We start from the raw sequence: 14,475 nt of genomic DNA, 5'->3' as shown, positions 1-14,475 counted from the left end.
GAGCAGTCCAGAAACACACGATTGGCCCGTTACAAAATTAGGCAACAGACTGCAGCATGTTGCGGGTGGACTATGTTAAAGGAGCGTACATTACATCCAAATGTGGTTGGAATTAATTTATTCTTTCTTCATTTCCTCGTAAATATTGTCGGCAACAAATTTTTCTCAGCTTTCTTTCTTTCGTTCAATTTCTTTTGATTAGCTTATCGTGCACTACGTAATATCACACTAGCGTATTGTTTTACTCTTTGCATGCCACGTATGGAGCAGAACTAACCGCCTGTCACACATCACAATTCCACTGTTTCTTGCTTGCTCAAGTCAAAATCACACTCGCGGCCGTGACCATTGTCCTCTCAACGGGGCCGTCCATTGATTTATTAGTTCGTATTTTAGTTATTCTTTTTTCTCAGTTCTCAGCGTCCGACGACGGTGATGGATATTCCTCTTGTGAAAGAACTCGTGTATGTGTGTGTTGTTGTTTTTTTAATAGCTTATTCTCGGATTTCTCGTCACTTTCGAAAGTAGAAAATACATGATACAACTCATAGCAAACAAAAGCTGCGACTGTCGAAAAATTCAATCGAGTGAGTGAGTTGGATACATTAAAGTGAGACTGGCATTAGGAAAAAATGAGTGGTAATTTCAGGGGTTTTTTCGGCAAGAAATTTTCAAAACTTACATTAATTGCACCAAAGGATAATTATTCTTTAAATTTAGAAAATCAATTTCTTTTAAAGTAAGAACAAGAAGAAGTCAATATGGAAAAATAATTAACAACTAATAGAGACATTAAACCTAGATGAATTCTTGCGTGAAAAATGTTAAGAGATCGCCAAAAGGCCGAAAAACCCGCCAGTCTCGGATCTTCTCAAACAGCAGAGAGTTTTGTTTGTTTATTATGCTACTAGCAAGCATAGACCTTACGTTTCTTTAACTTTTCTCAATTATCAACAATTTAGGATGGGACGACGGCACTCGTCTTTGCGTGTGTAGAAGCTGATGACTGGGTGGCTTTTTACAAGGGAGGGGGCAAACAGTTTGCTCAACTCAGTCGCCACTATGATGAGCTGGAAGCGTTCATTCCGGAGAACATGCCTGCCGGAAAAGAGGTCTGCTGGGGCTGCGGGGTGGTTGGCGTCTGCGGCACCACGGGCTGGCTCGGCAGCGGCGTGTGAGGGTGTGGCTGGCACACCACACTCTGCTGGCTACTGGCCTGACTGCTGCGCCCAGACTTGGGGATCGGCGGCTGCAGATACTCGTGCCGCGCCAAAGCAAACACGTCGATCCGCTCTTCCTTTCGGTAGGCTAAGCAGCTCCGGATAAAGCTCTGCAAAAGTTTTTTCTACATAAATTTGGAGAAAAAGAAAAAAAAAATCAAAATTTTGATAAAATTTGGAAACACAATTTTTAATCCCAATAAAAGCTAGGAAATGCATTTCTTCAATTTTTTCTCAATTTTTCTTTTGAATTTAGACAAAAAAAAATAAACATAAAATTGAAAGTGGACACTCACTTTGGCTTCACTGCTCACAGTCGGTTTGTTCGCGAACTGCACCTCCGTGGCTTTCAGTATTGTATTCTCTTCAAGGATGGTGGCTTGCGACTGGTTATGGCCGAAGGGCTGCAAATTAAAACTAGATTAAGACAAATTCCTTTGCTCGAACAACAAATCTCACCTTCTTGCCGTAGAGGCATTGATAGAATATTACACCCACACTCCACACGTCTACTTTGGAAGATATTTTGGGTGGATTTTTGCCCACGACGAAGCACTCAGGTGGCAGGTACCAGTAGGTACCGGCGCCCTGTGAGGTCAGGTCCATGCCATGGTCGGGATTGTAGTTTTCCTCGTCCATCACTTTGGACAGACCAAAGTCTGTGATCTTTATCTCTCCGCATACGTTCCCCTCGGTCAACAATATGTTGCCTGAAACCATTCAAAAATTTAGTTCCTGTTTTAAGAGTAAAATGTTTTTGGAAAATTTAAATAATTTTTCAGTCCCGTCTTGAAACAATCTACCATGGTTAAGTCTAGAGGGTATGTATCATCATTTTTAGGGGTTTATGATGATGAGCAGAAGAAGTAACTTTTCTCACCTGGCTTGAGGTCGTAGTGAATAACAGGGGGCTTAATTTCGTTGAGGTACTTGAGGGCCGATACGACCTGCATCACAATGGACCTCGCCTCCCTCTCCGGGATTGTCTTATGCTGCTTCAGGTAAAAGTCGAGGTCGTGACCATCACAATACTCGAGGACAGTGCAGAACGAATTGGCATCTATCTCGAAGACATCGTACAACTTGACGACGCGCGGGTGGTCCAGAGACTTGTGAATGTTGTACTCGCGCAGAGCATGCCTGCAGGAAATAGAGGAATTTTGTTATTTTCTGTCAATTGATGCGTTGGAATGAATAAGTCAAGTTCTGAAATTGCCATAATTGTGATTGCTTACTTAATGTAATTTGCCTTCTTGTCTTCTTTCCAGTCCTTATTGAGCTGGTGGACTTTGCAGGCAACATACCTCTGTTCTTTGAGGTCAAACGCCTTGTGCACCTCGCTAAAGCCGCCTTTGCCGAGCAGCATTAGCAAAAGGTACCTATCGTTCAGCACGGGATGGCTGTTGAATCTTGAAAGAGAGAAATGCAAGTCAGTAAGGTTTCTCCGAAGATAAATTTGAGTAAATCTTTCAAAATGAAATTTTGGAGAGAAAGGTTCAGCCAACAAATTTATATGTTTGGCTCTTCATCTTCTCCAAAAGCTCTATTTTGTAAATCAAATAAAAAAAAAATTCAAAAAGTGAGACAAAAAATTTGTGAATGACTGACCGAACTGACCTTGACTGGTCCTCATTGTGGATGCGTTTGAGCTCCCTGATGTGCAGGTTGCGCTCCCGCTCGAGCTTCTCCATTTCGAGTTGGAGGTCTGCGTCCTCCTTCTTGAGGGCGCTCTGCCTGAGCTTGAGTATCTCGTCAGCCTCGTAGTACTCCTGCCACGAAAACTCGCGCACTGCGTCCGGCTTGAGGAAGGCACTGTCGGTCCCTCCGTTGTGCATGCTGGCGGCCGCGGCCGCGCTTTGCGAGCCGCTGCGCTTGCGGCCGGTCTCGCTATTGCTCGGCCGCTTCTTCAGCAGCAACTTCTTCTGCCGGTCAATTTCCTCCCGCTCCGCGGTTATTTCCTCCTGCCGCCTGGCCAGCTCTTGAAACGCGTAACCGTCGGTCCAGTTCTCTTGGAACGTGGCGCCAACCCGCTGCGTCACGAACTGGCCCAGCCTCAGTCTGTTCTGCATGCACTTTTGCCGCGCCTCCTTCTTCTCGATGTTCGACTTTTCCTTGAGCAACTTCTTGACCACGTCGATGCACTTGCTGTGGTGGCTCTTGCCCTGCTCATTCAGCTTCTGCTGCACTGACAGCTGGTGCCTCAACTCGTCATTTTGCTGCAAATATGAGAAAAATGAAATTCAAGATCTTGATAATTTTTGCAAATTTTAGTCAAAAGAAAATATATAATTTTTAAATTAATACAACTAATTTTTGCCACATTTATCCACTCCCAAGGAAATATTTCTTACCCGTTGAAGCTCCTCGATTTTATTGTTGCGCATCTCCAGGTCAGAAGACGCCTGCGTCTCGAATTCCTGAATCCTTTGACATGTGAGGTCCGTCTGCACTTGTTTTGTTGGGTTCACGAGGTGGGGTCTGGTAGGGGGTTGCATTGAGTAGTCCCCGCCCACCATCATTTGTTGTGGACTCGGGTACTGCGAGTTAATTTTTACATGTAAAGCACGCTTCCTATTAAAAATTTTGATTCTTCCTCACCATTACATTCACATAGCCTTGCTGCGGAGAGGGACTCTTGGCGCCCCCGTGCCTGATGGGGCTGTTACTTGGATGCTTTGGGAAATATTCATTGATTTTTTTGCTATCACTACGGGAGCCCTTGCTCCCCCCGCCAAAGCTGCCGTCGTCTGCTTTCCGCTTTCGCTTGCGCTCTGTACTCCGAGGAACTTTTTCTGGCGTGTTGTCCATTTCTTTATCACTGTGAGAGGAACCTGGAAAAAAAATAAAAGACCGCCATAAGTGACACAGTTTAAAATTATCACCAAAAACACGTCAGCATATGCATTTCCTTTGGAGAATCGCAGTGAAATTTCAAATTACCTGTACTCAAGTTTGAATCTTGACTATGCATAGGGTGCCCAGGGTTGGGCATCGGGGGAGGGACCGTGGGCGGGGGTTGCTGCACCTGGGGTACCCCTTGAGGGGTCATCTGGAGAGGCGCTGACGACATCTGTAACAAGGAGGAGAAAAATGTTTAATAACTGAATTTAGTGAATTTTAATTACGATTAAAAGAAAAAAAATAAAGAACCCAAATGTAGTGTGTGAATTGTTTAAAAAGGGTAAAAATAGTCATTGCTCTTCATTTGTTTAGTGAAAAAGATTCTGAATTTTAGATCTGAACCTTTTTTTGCACAAAAAATTATCAATGGACCGAATAAAAGAAGCTCTAGGGAAAAACCACAAATTTGGAAGTAAAAAATAAGAAACTGTGCATTAATGACACTTTTTGAGTTGGTCAACAGTCTCTGGCCACGAATGGAGAGACAGTCGTGTGTGTTGACCTGGTTTTTGACGCGACACAGCGATTTATGTATGCGTTGCGAGCAGCACACTATGTAAGTATGTACGTATTCCAAATTAACGCGAAGCGCCTCCGCATGATGTCAAGTGCTTGTACGTACGTACGTTGGTACGCTGATGCCAAACCGGCGGTGGCGGCGGCGATTGTTTCCTTCGGTCGGATCAATCAAGGTTGGCACAGCCTGATTTGAGCGGCCGTCGGACATATTGTGCCCTAGCAACCCGACTAGCAACTCGGTGCATGCCGCTTTATTGTGTGCCGGGCCAATGCTCTTGCTCTGCACTCATCACGGCAGAAGCGGCTCGATTTTTTTTTTCTCTCTCTCATTCTCAACGCTGCTGCTGCATATCTGCCGATAGAAATCTATACCGAAACCGCTTGCTCGCTCGCTGCTCCGCGTCACTAAAATATGCTGCCGAGAAACGAAGAGCAGCCAGGGCACCATCTTTGATACGAGAAAACGAGATCAGCTCTATTTTTACACGCGCGCTCATGAGTAATCGAGTATTTGTGTTTTGCAATTATGTCTCCATTACTCAGATCCGATTTCGAATGTCCTATCCAGCGAAAGGGTTAGCGTGGACGATTTCCTCCGGTTTAAGTTCAAAGACACAACCAATCTTCAAGAAAGTTGAAAATAAATAAATTTGAATAAAAATAACTCATTTTTCTAAATATAACTATTAAAAAGAAATAATTCAATCGGTAACACTTTGAACTTGGAATTTAAAGTTTTTTTAGCTTCAAAATAAAGGATGAAACTAAGTTGGGCTAAAATTAAAATTATCATTCCGATTAAGATTAATAACATAATTGAGCGTTTGAAATGGCAAAACCCAAATTATTCCTCAAGTTCAATTAAAAATTAAACTAGTACCAATTACCGTCCAAGTACTTTTGAATGTTGCTTTCAGACTTTGCAGTGGCAGTCGAACGGAATATTCGTAATTCCGTTATCAGTTTCTTTTCGACCGGGAAGGGCACGTGATCCAAATTAATGTCACTCGCGCACAGCAAACTTACCACGCTGACTAATCGAAAAATAATCTCGGAGCGGACACGGAATGGCGAAACCTCCCCGACGAGTGATTATTTTCGCTCGTCGCCGCGAGTAGGAGGTAATTTTTGTCCAACATCTCACGAGGATTATTAAATTTGGAAAATAATTTTGGCAACAGTGCATCTAACAGCAGCAAGGAGAGAAGGAAGAAGGCATTGCTCGCTGGCACAACATCCTGCAGCTTGCCCGATAAAAATAAAAGGTGCAAGCAGTGGAATCTATGCAGAGGGGGCTTTTGTGAGTGAGTACGCGCGCGGACAACAAAACTTGTTCCACGGATGACAAAAGAAAGAAACCCCTGGCAACCAACCATCTCTCGCCGATCCAACATGGCGAATGAGCGAGAGAGAGAGACCTTCTGATACAAAATCAATGTGGCGAAGAGGACTGCCGTCGCCGCTGCCGGACGGTCACACTGCGGCAAACACGAGCCTCTCGATTCGTCACCCACCCACCTACCCTCCACCGTTTCCGTCTAATTACGCGCAGTTTCCATCGCTAAACCACTGTATATTCCATTCTAAATTCTTCATTTTCATTCAAAATTCAAAACGACTCGCCATTTCTCATCATGCAATATTTGGTCTGCAAATAAAAACGTTGGATTCGCAGAGATAAGCGAGCTGATATCAAAATAAAAAGCCTTAGGGGAGAGGATAAAATTCAATTGGTGTTTGCAAAAGTTAAATAAAAAATCAAATGTAGAAACAGTGATTTAAGGGGAGAGCAGAGCTCGATCTAGCTTGGCAGGCTTCTCAAAGGACAACGTGGTAGGGGGTGGAATTTAAAATTTAAAGTTCAGGTCTTTGAAATAAAATGATAATTAATAATTTGGAACAAAATTAACTCGAAACAGAGGAAAAAGAAAGGAAAGGTCTGCCGAATTAATTAGAGGAAATGTTGCATACTAATTTTCAAATTTTAAAACGTGGCCTAATTGAAAATCACCTTCTGCAGGTGCCAGTACTGGTGCAGCAGGGTGCGGAGCATTCCATCCATGGCCGTGCCCTCACAGAGGAGCATCCCTGGCGGCGCCGACTCTGCCCTCGCCAGACACGAAAAAGGGCGCTGCCCGTGGCTCGTGGTCGCGCAAACAGGGGCCCCTTTCGAGTGCAAAGCCGGGCCCCATTTCCCTTGCAAAGAGCAGAGCAAAGAAGCGCGCGGCCGGCCTCTCGCTCGGAGGAGAGAGACTGCCGAGGAATCGGTCGGCGGCGGCGGTGGCGACGACGAGAGCGCAGCGCAGTTGCCGGCTCAATAACCCCAGCTGTTGTTCCCGGAAAATATGATATTGTGACGACACCACACCGAACGAGTGTATGGACTTCTAGAATCAGGGAGGAGGAGCCAGACGAACACGCTCGGTGCACCCGAGGGGCCCCGCGCGCGCCACCTTCGGCGTCCCTTAACGCAGGCAGGGGTGCCAAATTGGTCAGCAACAACACCAAACAACCACTCATTCGTCTGGTTAATTTGAAGATTTGAAGGGGAGGAAAATGCTTCTCTCCATCAAGGAGAGGATAAAAAACGATTCGAGAGATTTCGAAAAACGTTTAGCATTCTACGTAAATGATAACGTCCGCGGCTTGTGGGAATAATAATAGGGTCAGATTACGGCACTCGGAGAATATGGATCTGGGCAAGTCGTGAGGTTTTCATTTAAATTTGTGAAAATCCAAGTCATTCAGTTGTCAATGCATCTATTAAAAACGCAATCTCAACAAAGTAAATTTGCATAAAACTTTTTTTTGTAAATACCAAGAACTTCTAGTGCATAATTGATTCTTTTATTAAGAATTGAAATTTCGAGCGAAAATAAATAATCAATTTTTCAACAAAAAATTGTAAAATTTCAAGCTCTTTTGCTCAAACTAAATAAGTTTGATTGTGTGCTCTATCTAAAAAGACCAAAACTCCATTAATTTTTATTATATTTTTTTTTCATTTTGCCACCTCGGGAGAATGGTCAGTTTTCAAGAGAACGTCAATTAAATTATCACCTTGGCCATACTTGCAAATAATACAAACGAGCGCTTAAAAGAGGCCCTCCTCGTGACTTTGCAGACGAAAAGAGTCGCTATTTAAAATAATTCACCCTTGGCCTCAATTGGAATCTGTTCGCTTCAGAGGTGATAAGAATTTTAAGAGGCTCGCACGCGCGATTACGCGCTCTTTAATTTCATTAGCGTCGCCAATATCGGGTGATGTCACCAAGTTGGCGAAACTTTGCAATCTCACTCCAAACAATCAAAAAGCAATTTTTATTTTTGTGCGTTCAAAACTTGAAAAATTAAAATATAATTAATGTTATAATTGAAAAATAGCTATTCCAATCAATTTCAATCAGTAAAACAATACTTGATTTTCATCAGTGCAAATTAAATTGTAAGGCAAACACATTTAAAACGACTCCACAAAGAGAAAGTACATCATGTATTTATTTGTACTGACGAATATTCCGAATAAAAAGTGACACTCTCTCTCGAGAGCCCATCTGCTAATTTCCACGACAATCTACTTGACAGACACAACCGGCCCCACGTATTGACTTTTGGTGCGTCCGAAAATAAAAGCAGCCAAGGCGAAATTCTTCTGCCACGGAATAAAATATGTTTATTGAAAAAGTTTGATGCTCTCTTAAATACAATCGCCAGAGCCGGAGGTAAATTTAAAAAGAAAAAAAAATGCTTCACGAGTGTAAAAAAAATGGGTGATATTGAATGGCAAGAAAGAAAGAAAGAAACATGGAGCCCCGCGAGCTCGCAAACAGCGGTTTCACAGTAGCAGGCGGACCAGGCGCGACTTGCCGAGCCGAGTGTTGTGGTGCCTGGCGCGGCGAGCCGATAAGCGGGTGTGCGCTGTTGCCGCCGGAATGGCATGCCGAGTGTGTGAAAAGGCGAGTGAGCACCGCGACCGACCGACCAGCCAGCGTGCAGCAGACCTTTAAACCTATTTACCGCACCATCCGTGGCTGCGCCCGGCGCTTCTATCAAACGTTCCACCCTCGTTTTCCCACTAAATTCAATCTATTTTTTTTTGTCCACGCACACAATTAATTTTATTGTTTAATTTCGTCCTTTCGATTGCAACGCGCCGACAGACTTGATTAATTTGACCCGATTACATGCCAATGAGCGCCGCGACGGTGCACAATTTTTTTTTTTTTTAATTGTTCGCGTCCGAAAGCGCACACGAGTGCATTATTAATATTAACGCACAAGTTATTCATTCTTCCTCTGCGGAGCTCGCAGCAGGCGAGTACACTCAACTCTCGCAGGCTGATTCTATCGATCGGCGGCGAGCACTCTACTTATGATAAATATGGCAAGTGCTCGAAAAGGTCGGCGGAAAGAAAGTTGCGGATTTTTTTGCATAATTTCGCTTGTGCCGTTTTGCTTCGTGGAAATATTTTGCTGATTGAAACAAGAAAATTGGCGCTTTTTAAAATGCATTTTGGGTCGTAAATAAAATTACTGACAGACTACTTTCACTTTCAATTGGAAAAATAATATGATTTATGTCAATTATTTTGACAGGAGATTTGTAAGAGTTAAATTTATTTGTAAGGAATTCAAACGATAAATTTTTTTGCAATCTTCACCAATAAAATAAAGTTGATTTTATATCAAATAATGCAAATAAAATATTTTTAGCATGATTTGATAAATTTATCATCCAGACTTCATTTGAATTAATTTTGATTTTTTTTTTATCGATCGAAGTGTTTGTTGAACACGGTTGCTGGCATCGCGACGTAATCGAGACGGGCGGACAAAAAGGTTGCAAAGTGGCCATTGTGATCAAGGTCACCTTCTGGCTGGAGGTTGGAGACCTCGCTCAGGTGGATTGCTGTGAGTGTATGTGCGGAAAGAATTTATTGCAGCGAGGTTGACGACGGCGATCAAATCAAACCGGGCGGCATATAAAAAAAAACAAGGTGGAAATGACGCAACCTCCTACAGGGTATGCAATGCCGCCGTACTCCGCTGATAAGTGGGTTGCTGTCGCAGGTATTTTATTTAAAATTTATTGAATTGTTTAGTTATTCATTCTCCTTTAACTAAATATGGCATTAATAAAAGTGGCTTAAATGATTTATCATAATAAATTGTTATTAACAAGCTATTTTACTGTGGTAGGATATTTAGAAATTCCAAAACGCTTAAATAGTAAAAATACAGGCATTCTGACGCTGCAATGGAAATACCAGCCTTCCTTGAAGAAAAATGTTTGAAATTTATATACTCTAGTGAAAAGAATTTTGGTTGAAAAAGAGACGAGTTGTCGCCGTTGTTTATCAGAAATTCGTTGTTCAGAGATCGAGTTTTTCATTTGTAAGAAATTGAAAAGTAAGAAAATCAAAGGTCAGAATTTTTATTATTCTTTATATTGTAAAGGTCGAGTAAACGTGAAATTAAAAAGTTATTTTAAGCAATATGTGTCTCTTGTGAAATGTTTTCTCCCTTATTCGGTTATTAAAAATATTAATTAATCACAATGAATTTTTAAGGACAAATGAATTGTTTGCAATTAATTCTTCACATGCTTAAAACCGGGCGCAGAGGCCTTTGCTTGAATAATGGAGGAGGCAAAAACGTGAAACAGAGGCACACAACCTCAGCGACCAACGAGTGATTCGGTCACACGAGAGAGGAATTACTTGTATGGCCTTAAATCGGATCGATAACACCCACAATAAGAATAATAAGGAGCGAGCGAGCGAGTGAGCAGCTCGGCCGGCCGGGGTGGTGCTGCATTATCATCTCGCAGTGCTGCCCCCCGAGCATATTGATGGAATTAGTCGCCAAGTGAGCAGGCCGATGCACGAGAGAGAAAAATCCTCACTGCGCTCCACCCGCACGCAGCACGGGGTGGAAAGAAGGAAAAGGCAACAGCGGACAAAGACGACTCGTTTCGGAGGAAATTGCGCGATGACTCAAAGCCCGAAAAGGGAACGTTTATCTGCACCGGAAGTGGGTTTTTGTTCGCTTGAGAGATTAATTTTTCAAAGCACACCCAAATTAAACATCAAAAAGCCTCTTCATAAAATAAAGGGCGGCTTCAATTCTAAAACTAACTTTGAAGAGTTGATCAGTGCAGCAAACTTCAGAAGTTGCCAAGAGAAAAACTGAAAAATCAGTCGGTTTTGATCCCCTTGGTTAATTTAAATTTTATGACTATTTTAAGCAATGAAAAAGTTTTTAATCAAGCTAAATCAACATTGAAAGCTCTGAAATTTGGGCAGATTTTGTGATATGAAGAGAGACGGAAGTTGGGTCGGGAGTGACGGTGATGGTTGGTCACGACCCCCGAGCGTTTATGTGCGCGGAGCCGCCTGGGGTGGCATGGTGGTGGTGTGTGTGAGTGTGTTTTATTTAGATTTGCCTGGTGAGGCTGTTGGCTTGCCTGTTTGAGCTAGCCCGAGAATAATCAATAACCAACGAGGTGACGTCATGTGTTGAGACATATCAAACAAGCTGCTGCGTTTTCAGCTACATCTACACCCTTTTATCCTTAATGCCGTTAAAGCTAGCGCGCGAGAGAGAGCGAGAAAGGGAGCGGCCATGTTTTTTCGGGGGCGATTTGTGCGAATCGCGGCAGAGGCCGAGACACCTCTCTTTATTAAAACTCGCGCGAACGTGTATATCCGAGAGAGCGAGCGTTTCCACATCCTCCCACCCACTTCTTCTCGGATGGTCCACCATGTTTGATGGCAACCAAAAGTGGCAGCGCAGATAAAAGTGCTTGGACCTCTCGCGACGACACCGCGAGCTAGGCGCTCTGCAGAAGCAGGCGGGCCGGGGCGGCTCCGAAAGAAAGAGTTCGCCATTGTGGCAGGTGCACGGGCAAAAAGTTTATTCACACCGCGCGCGCGATGCAAGTCAAAGCAGCAGTCGATATCCGCCGCCGACGGAAAATTGGCGGCGCTCAAACCCGGCAAATATGGCTGTCCGCAAAAGAGCGAGATGAGATCGCACTTCACCGCGGCTCGAGCCGAGTGTCGCGATTTATTTTGGAAGCCAACGGGGGCTAAAATAAATATTTATATCAAATACTGTTTTATATTTCTAAATTCAACATTAAAAAATGTTATGTTAAAGATTTTATAATATCAGTAACCTGCAAACATTTTGAGAAAAAAATTTTTTTTTCCATCCGGATACTTTTCCTTTCTATATTATATCTAAAATTCCTCAAATTTTAGTACCATTTTAGAGGAAATAATTGAATTGGAATATCTAAGGCTGCAAGTATGCTAATAGAGCTATAAAGTTTAAAGTATAATTGTTTATGTTACTTCTTTATAATCTTGAACTAAGTTTAATGTTAAAACTGCAAAGGAAGGAAAATTAATTTTCGAGGCGCTTTCTGCAGTCAAGGGAATTCCAAAAGATTTAAATTTTTTAATCAAGAGCTAAAACCGCAGTCAAGCTTCCTTTTAAATAATCAGATCCAATTTCCGCCCAATAAAATTCAGAATTTTTAACTCTTTACCAATAAATTGTGTTAGTTTAAAACAAAAAATGAATTTTAAACTTTTCAATTTTTCAATTACATGGAATGGTTTCCCTCGCTTCGCAAATGGATTTTGGTCACAAGTGTCTTGGTTATTGAAAAACAAAATTTAGCGAATTTTCGGAGTGTTCGTGTGTGTGTCCCAGCGGCCGGGTTAAGAGCGGGAGAGAAGTCTGAGAAAGGTGGTGTTTGGTGTCTCACCTGCTGCTGGGGTGGTTGCCTCTGGTCAGGTACGCGGGCAGTGCTGCCAGCCGCGCCCATCACCATCCACTCAAGAGGGTTGGACGCCGAGCCTGACGGCATGGCACATCGGGCGCCTGCGGCCGTGCTTGTCGGAGGAGGCGGCGGCGGGCCTCCGGCGGCCGGACACTGGGGGCAGGCGCTCGACGGGCAGTACTCCGGCGGGCCCTGCACCAAAAAGGCCCTCACGTTACAAGCAGGAGACAGACAGACAGACAGACAGACAGACAGGGGAAAAATCTTCCGTCCATCACTCGGGCGGCCATTAAGAATTGGCTCGCTGAGCAAAAAATGACACATTTTATTTCGGGATCACACCAAGACACTCTTGGGGCATGCATCACACAGTCTATTGTGAGGCCGACTGTGATTCTCATTTATATATAAATCGACGGGCATGCACAAGGGTGTGCCAATTAACAAAATCACATTAGGAAAGATACTCACTCGGGACGCGCCGAGAAATCGGGCCTCCAAGAGCTCCTGCTTCCTCGGGTCAATCGCCTGAGGAAAGTTCTCCATTTTGGGGATCCCTGTGGCTACTGCGCCTGCAAAAATCAAGAAAAATTAGCAACAATATTTTTTTTTCTAATCTGAATAAATAAAGAATACATTAATAATTAAGTGGGAACGAATATTTCTTCTGAGCGCGAATGCGACAGTAACAAGTAATCAGCAGTGACAGCCGCAGAATGCTCGAGGCATTAAAATAGACACTCTTTAGAAAATAGAGACTCGACCGAGATCACATGCTTGTGCCTTTGCCACCGAGTGGCGGTGCCACTAAATTACTTGCAGTTTTCTTTAGGTGCCAAACCAAAAGCACGCTCATTAGCTTTGAAAACGGCTCGTCTTCAATTGAAAATCGACAAATTTTATAAATAAAATTATGCGATTATTCTTTGCACAAATTTTGAGAAATATTCAAGAGGGTTATTTTCATCAATTCATGTGTCACGCAGGTTGCCTACCTTCCCAATAAATAAATTAAAAATATTTATTAACTAAAACTTTTTTGCACAATTTTCTACCGATGCAATCGTGAAATATTTTTGACGTATTCGTTTAAATTTCTGAACCTGGACTGCTGGGCTGTAAATAGGTTTGCGACCAAATAGATTGGAATCATGGTGGAAGCAAGAGCATGAGATTGTAGCATGTCCCACATAGAGGAGCAGCAGTAGCACGTAAGCAGCAGTCAAGCAGCCGCATATATCGATCCATCGAAAGCAAGTGGAAAGAAGAAGAGCGTAAGGAGCAGCGCAGCACCTATTCTATTTTCGTGGAGCATCTCACTACTAACTGAGTGAGAGCGAACGGGCGGGCGAGCGAGCGCACGGGCCAGCCAGCGAGAGATAAAACGTCTCTGCAGCCCTGTACGTGTGCACCGAATAAAAATATACGTACCGCCATTGTACTTGACCATAGTCGGAGGAGGAGCGACGGCGACTCGCACTTCCCGCTCGCACCGATTTCAGCTACGCAATATTTAGCGTGACACAATCCGAAAAGGGAAGAAGAAAAGAGTTGTTGTTGGTTTCCAGAGCGCCCTTGAGCGCATCAAAGCATTGCGCAAGTGCGTAGTCATATTCGGCCACTCTGTGCTGCGAGGCAGGCAGCCAGCGAGCGAGAGTACCAAACTCTCACACACACACCACACCTAATGTGACCCCACAGCAGCTAAGCGCCTAACAACTTCAAACAAATCAGAGGTACCAACGCAACCCCCCGGCAACAAAAACTAAAGTCGACGGAGAGTGCGGAGAGACGTCGGTTAGTTTCTCCGTCGCACACTTTCGCGTGTGTCAGGATCATGCGTATTAAATCCCTATCACTAGCTCTGTGTGATACCACTACATCAGCTATCGATTGGCCAAGGAGATGCCCCGAGCAGGCCAATTCGTGCATGGTCACTGCTAATTTGCCCAACTCTCCGGCGGCGCGGCCATCCAATCGCAAAATTCGTTAATCGCCGGCAGACTTGTTAAAAATTATCAACAGGTTTGGTACGTGGTGGTG

The 14,475-nt window shown here is 43.6% G+C and overlaps 1 protein-coding gene and 1 long non-coding RNA gene across 13 annotated transcripts in view; one reads left to right on the top strand and one right to left on the bottom strand.

Moving 5' to 3' along the window:
* Positions 1-722: 722 nt before the first annotated feature.
* Positions 723-14,475, bottom strand: part of LOC132198237 (serine/threonine-protein kinase tousled-like 2) — a 32,508-nt gene continuing 18,755 nt past the window's right edge. For 5 of the 12 annotated variants that reach the window (XM_059622144.1, XM_059622141.1, XM_059622147.1 and 2 more), the window contains 11 exons: positions 12,904-13,004; positions 12,418-12,624; positions 4,161-4,290; positions 3,819-4,051; positions 3,572-3,757; positions 2,829-3,436; positions 2,456-2,629; positions 2,101-2,360; positions 1,680-1,930; positions 1,517-1,624; positions 723-1,330 (listed from right to left, as the gene is read on the bottom strand). In XM_059622144.1, coding sequence (XP_059478127.1) covers positions 1,061-1,330; positions 1,517-1,624; positions 1,680-1,930; positions 2,101-2,360; positions 2,456-2,629; positions 2,829-3,436; positions 3,572-3,757; positions 3,819-4,051; positions 4,161-4,290; positions 12,418-12,624; positions 12,904-13,004 — 2,528 coding nt within the window. In that variant the 3' untranslated portion in view covers positions 723-1,060. Of the gene's footprint in view, positions 1,331-1,516; positions 1,625-1,679; positions 1,931-2,100; positions 2,361-2,455; positions 2,630-2,828; positions 3,437-3,571; positions 3,758-3,818; positions 4,052-4,160; positions 4,291-6,651; positions 6,893-12,417; positions 12,625-12,903; positions 13,005-13,863; positions 14,135-14,475 lie in introns of those variants that run through there. The other 7 variants (XM_059622149.1, XM_059622145.1, XM_059622151.1 and 4 more) reach the window with 4 other exon arrangements.
* Positions 5,641-8,352, top strand: LOC132198238 (uncharacterized). The gene is made up of 3 exons (XR_009441974.1): positions 5,641-5,761; positions 5,822-5,905; positions 6,661-8,352. It is a non-coding gene; the product is annotated as an uncharacterized LOC132198238 (long non-coding RNA).

The sequence above is a fragment of the Neocloeon triangulifer genome, unplaced genomic scaffold (genome assembly GCF_031216515.1).
Source record: "Neocloeon triangulifer isolate White Clay Creek 2 clone unplaced genomic scaffold, ASM3121651v1 ptg000012l, whole genome shotgun sequence".
In the NCBI taxonomy this organism is placed as follows: domain Eukaryota; kingdom Metazoa; phylum Arthropoda; class Insecta; order Ephemeroptera; family Baetidae; genus Neocloeon; species Neocloeon triangulifer.
The sequence above is the reverse complement of the archived record's forward strand: the minus strand, read 5'-3'. Positions and strand labels throughout refer to the sequence as shown.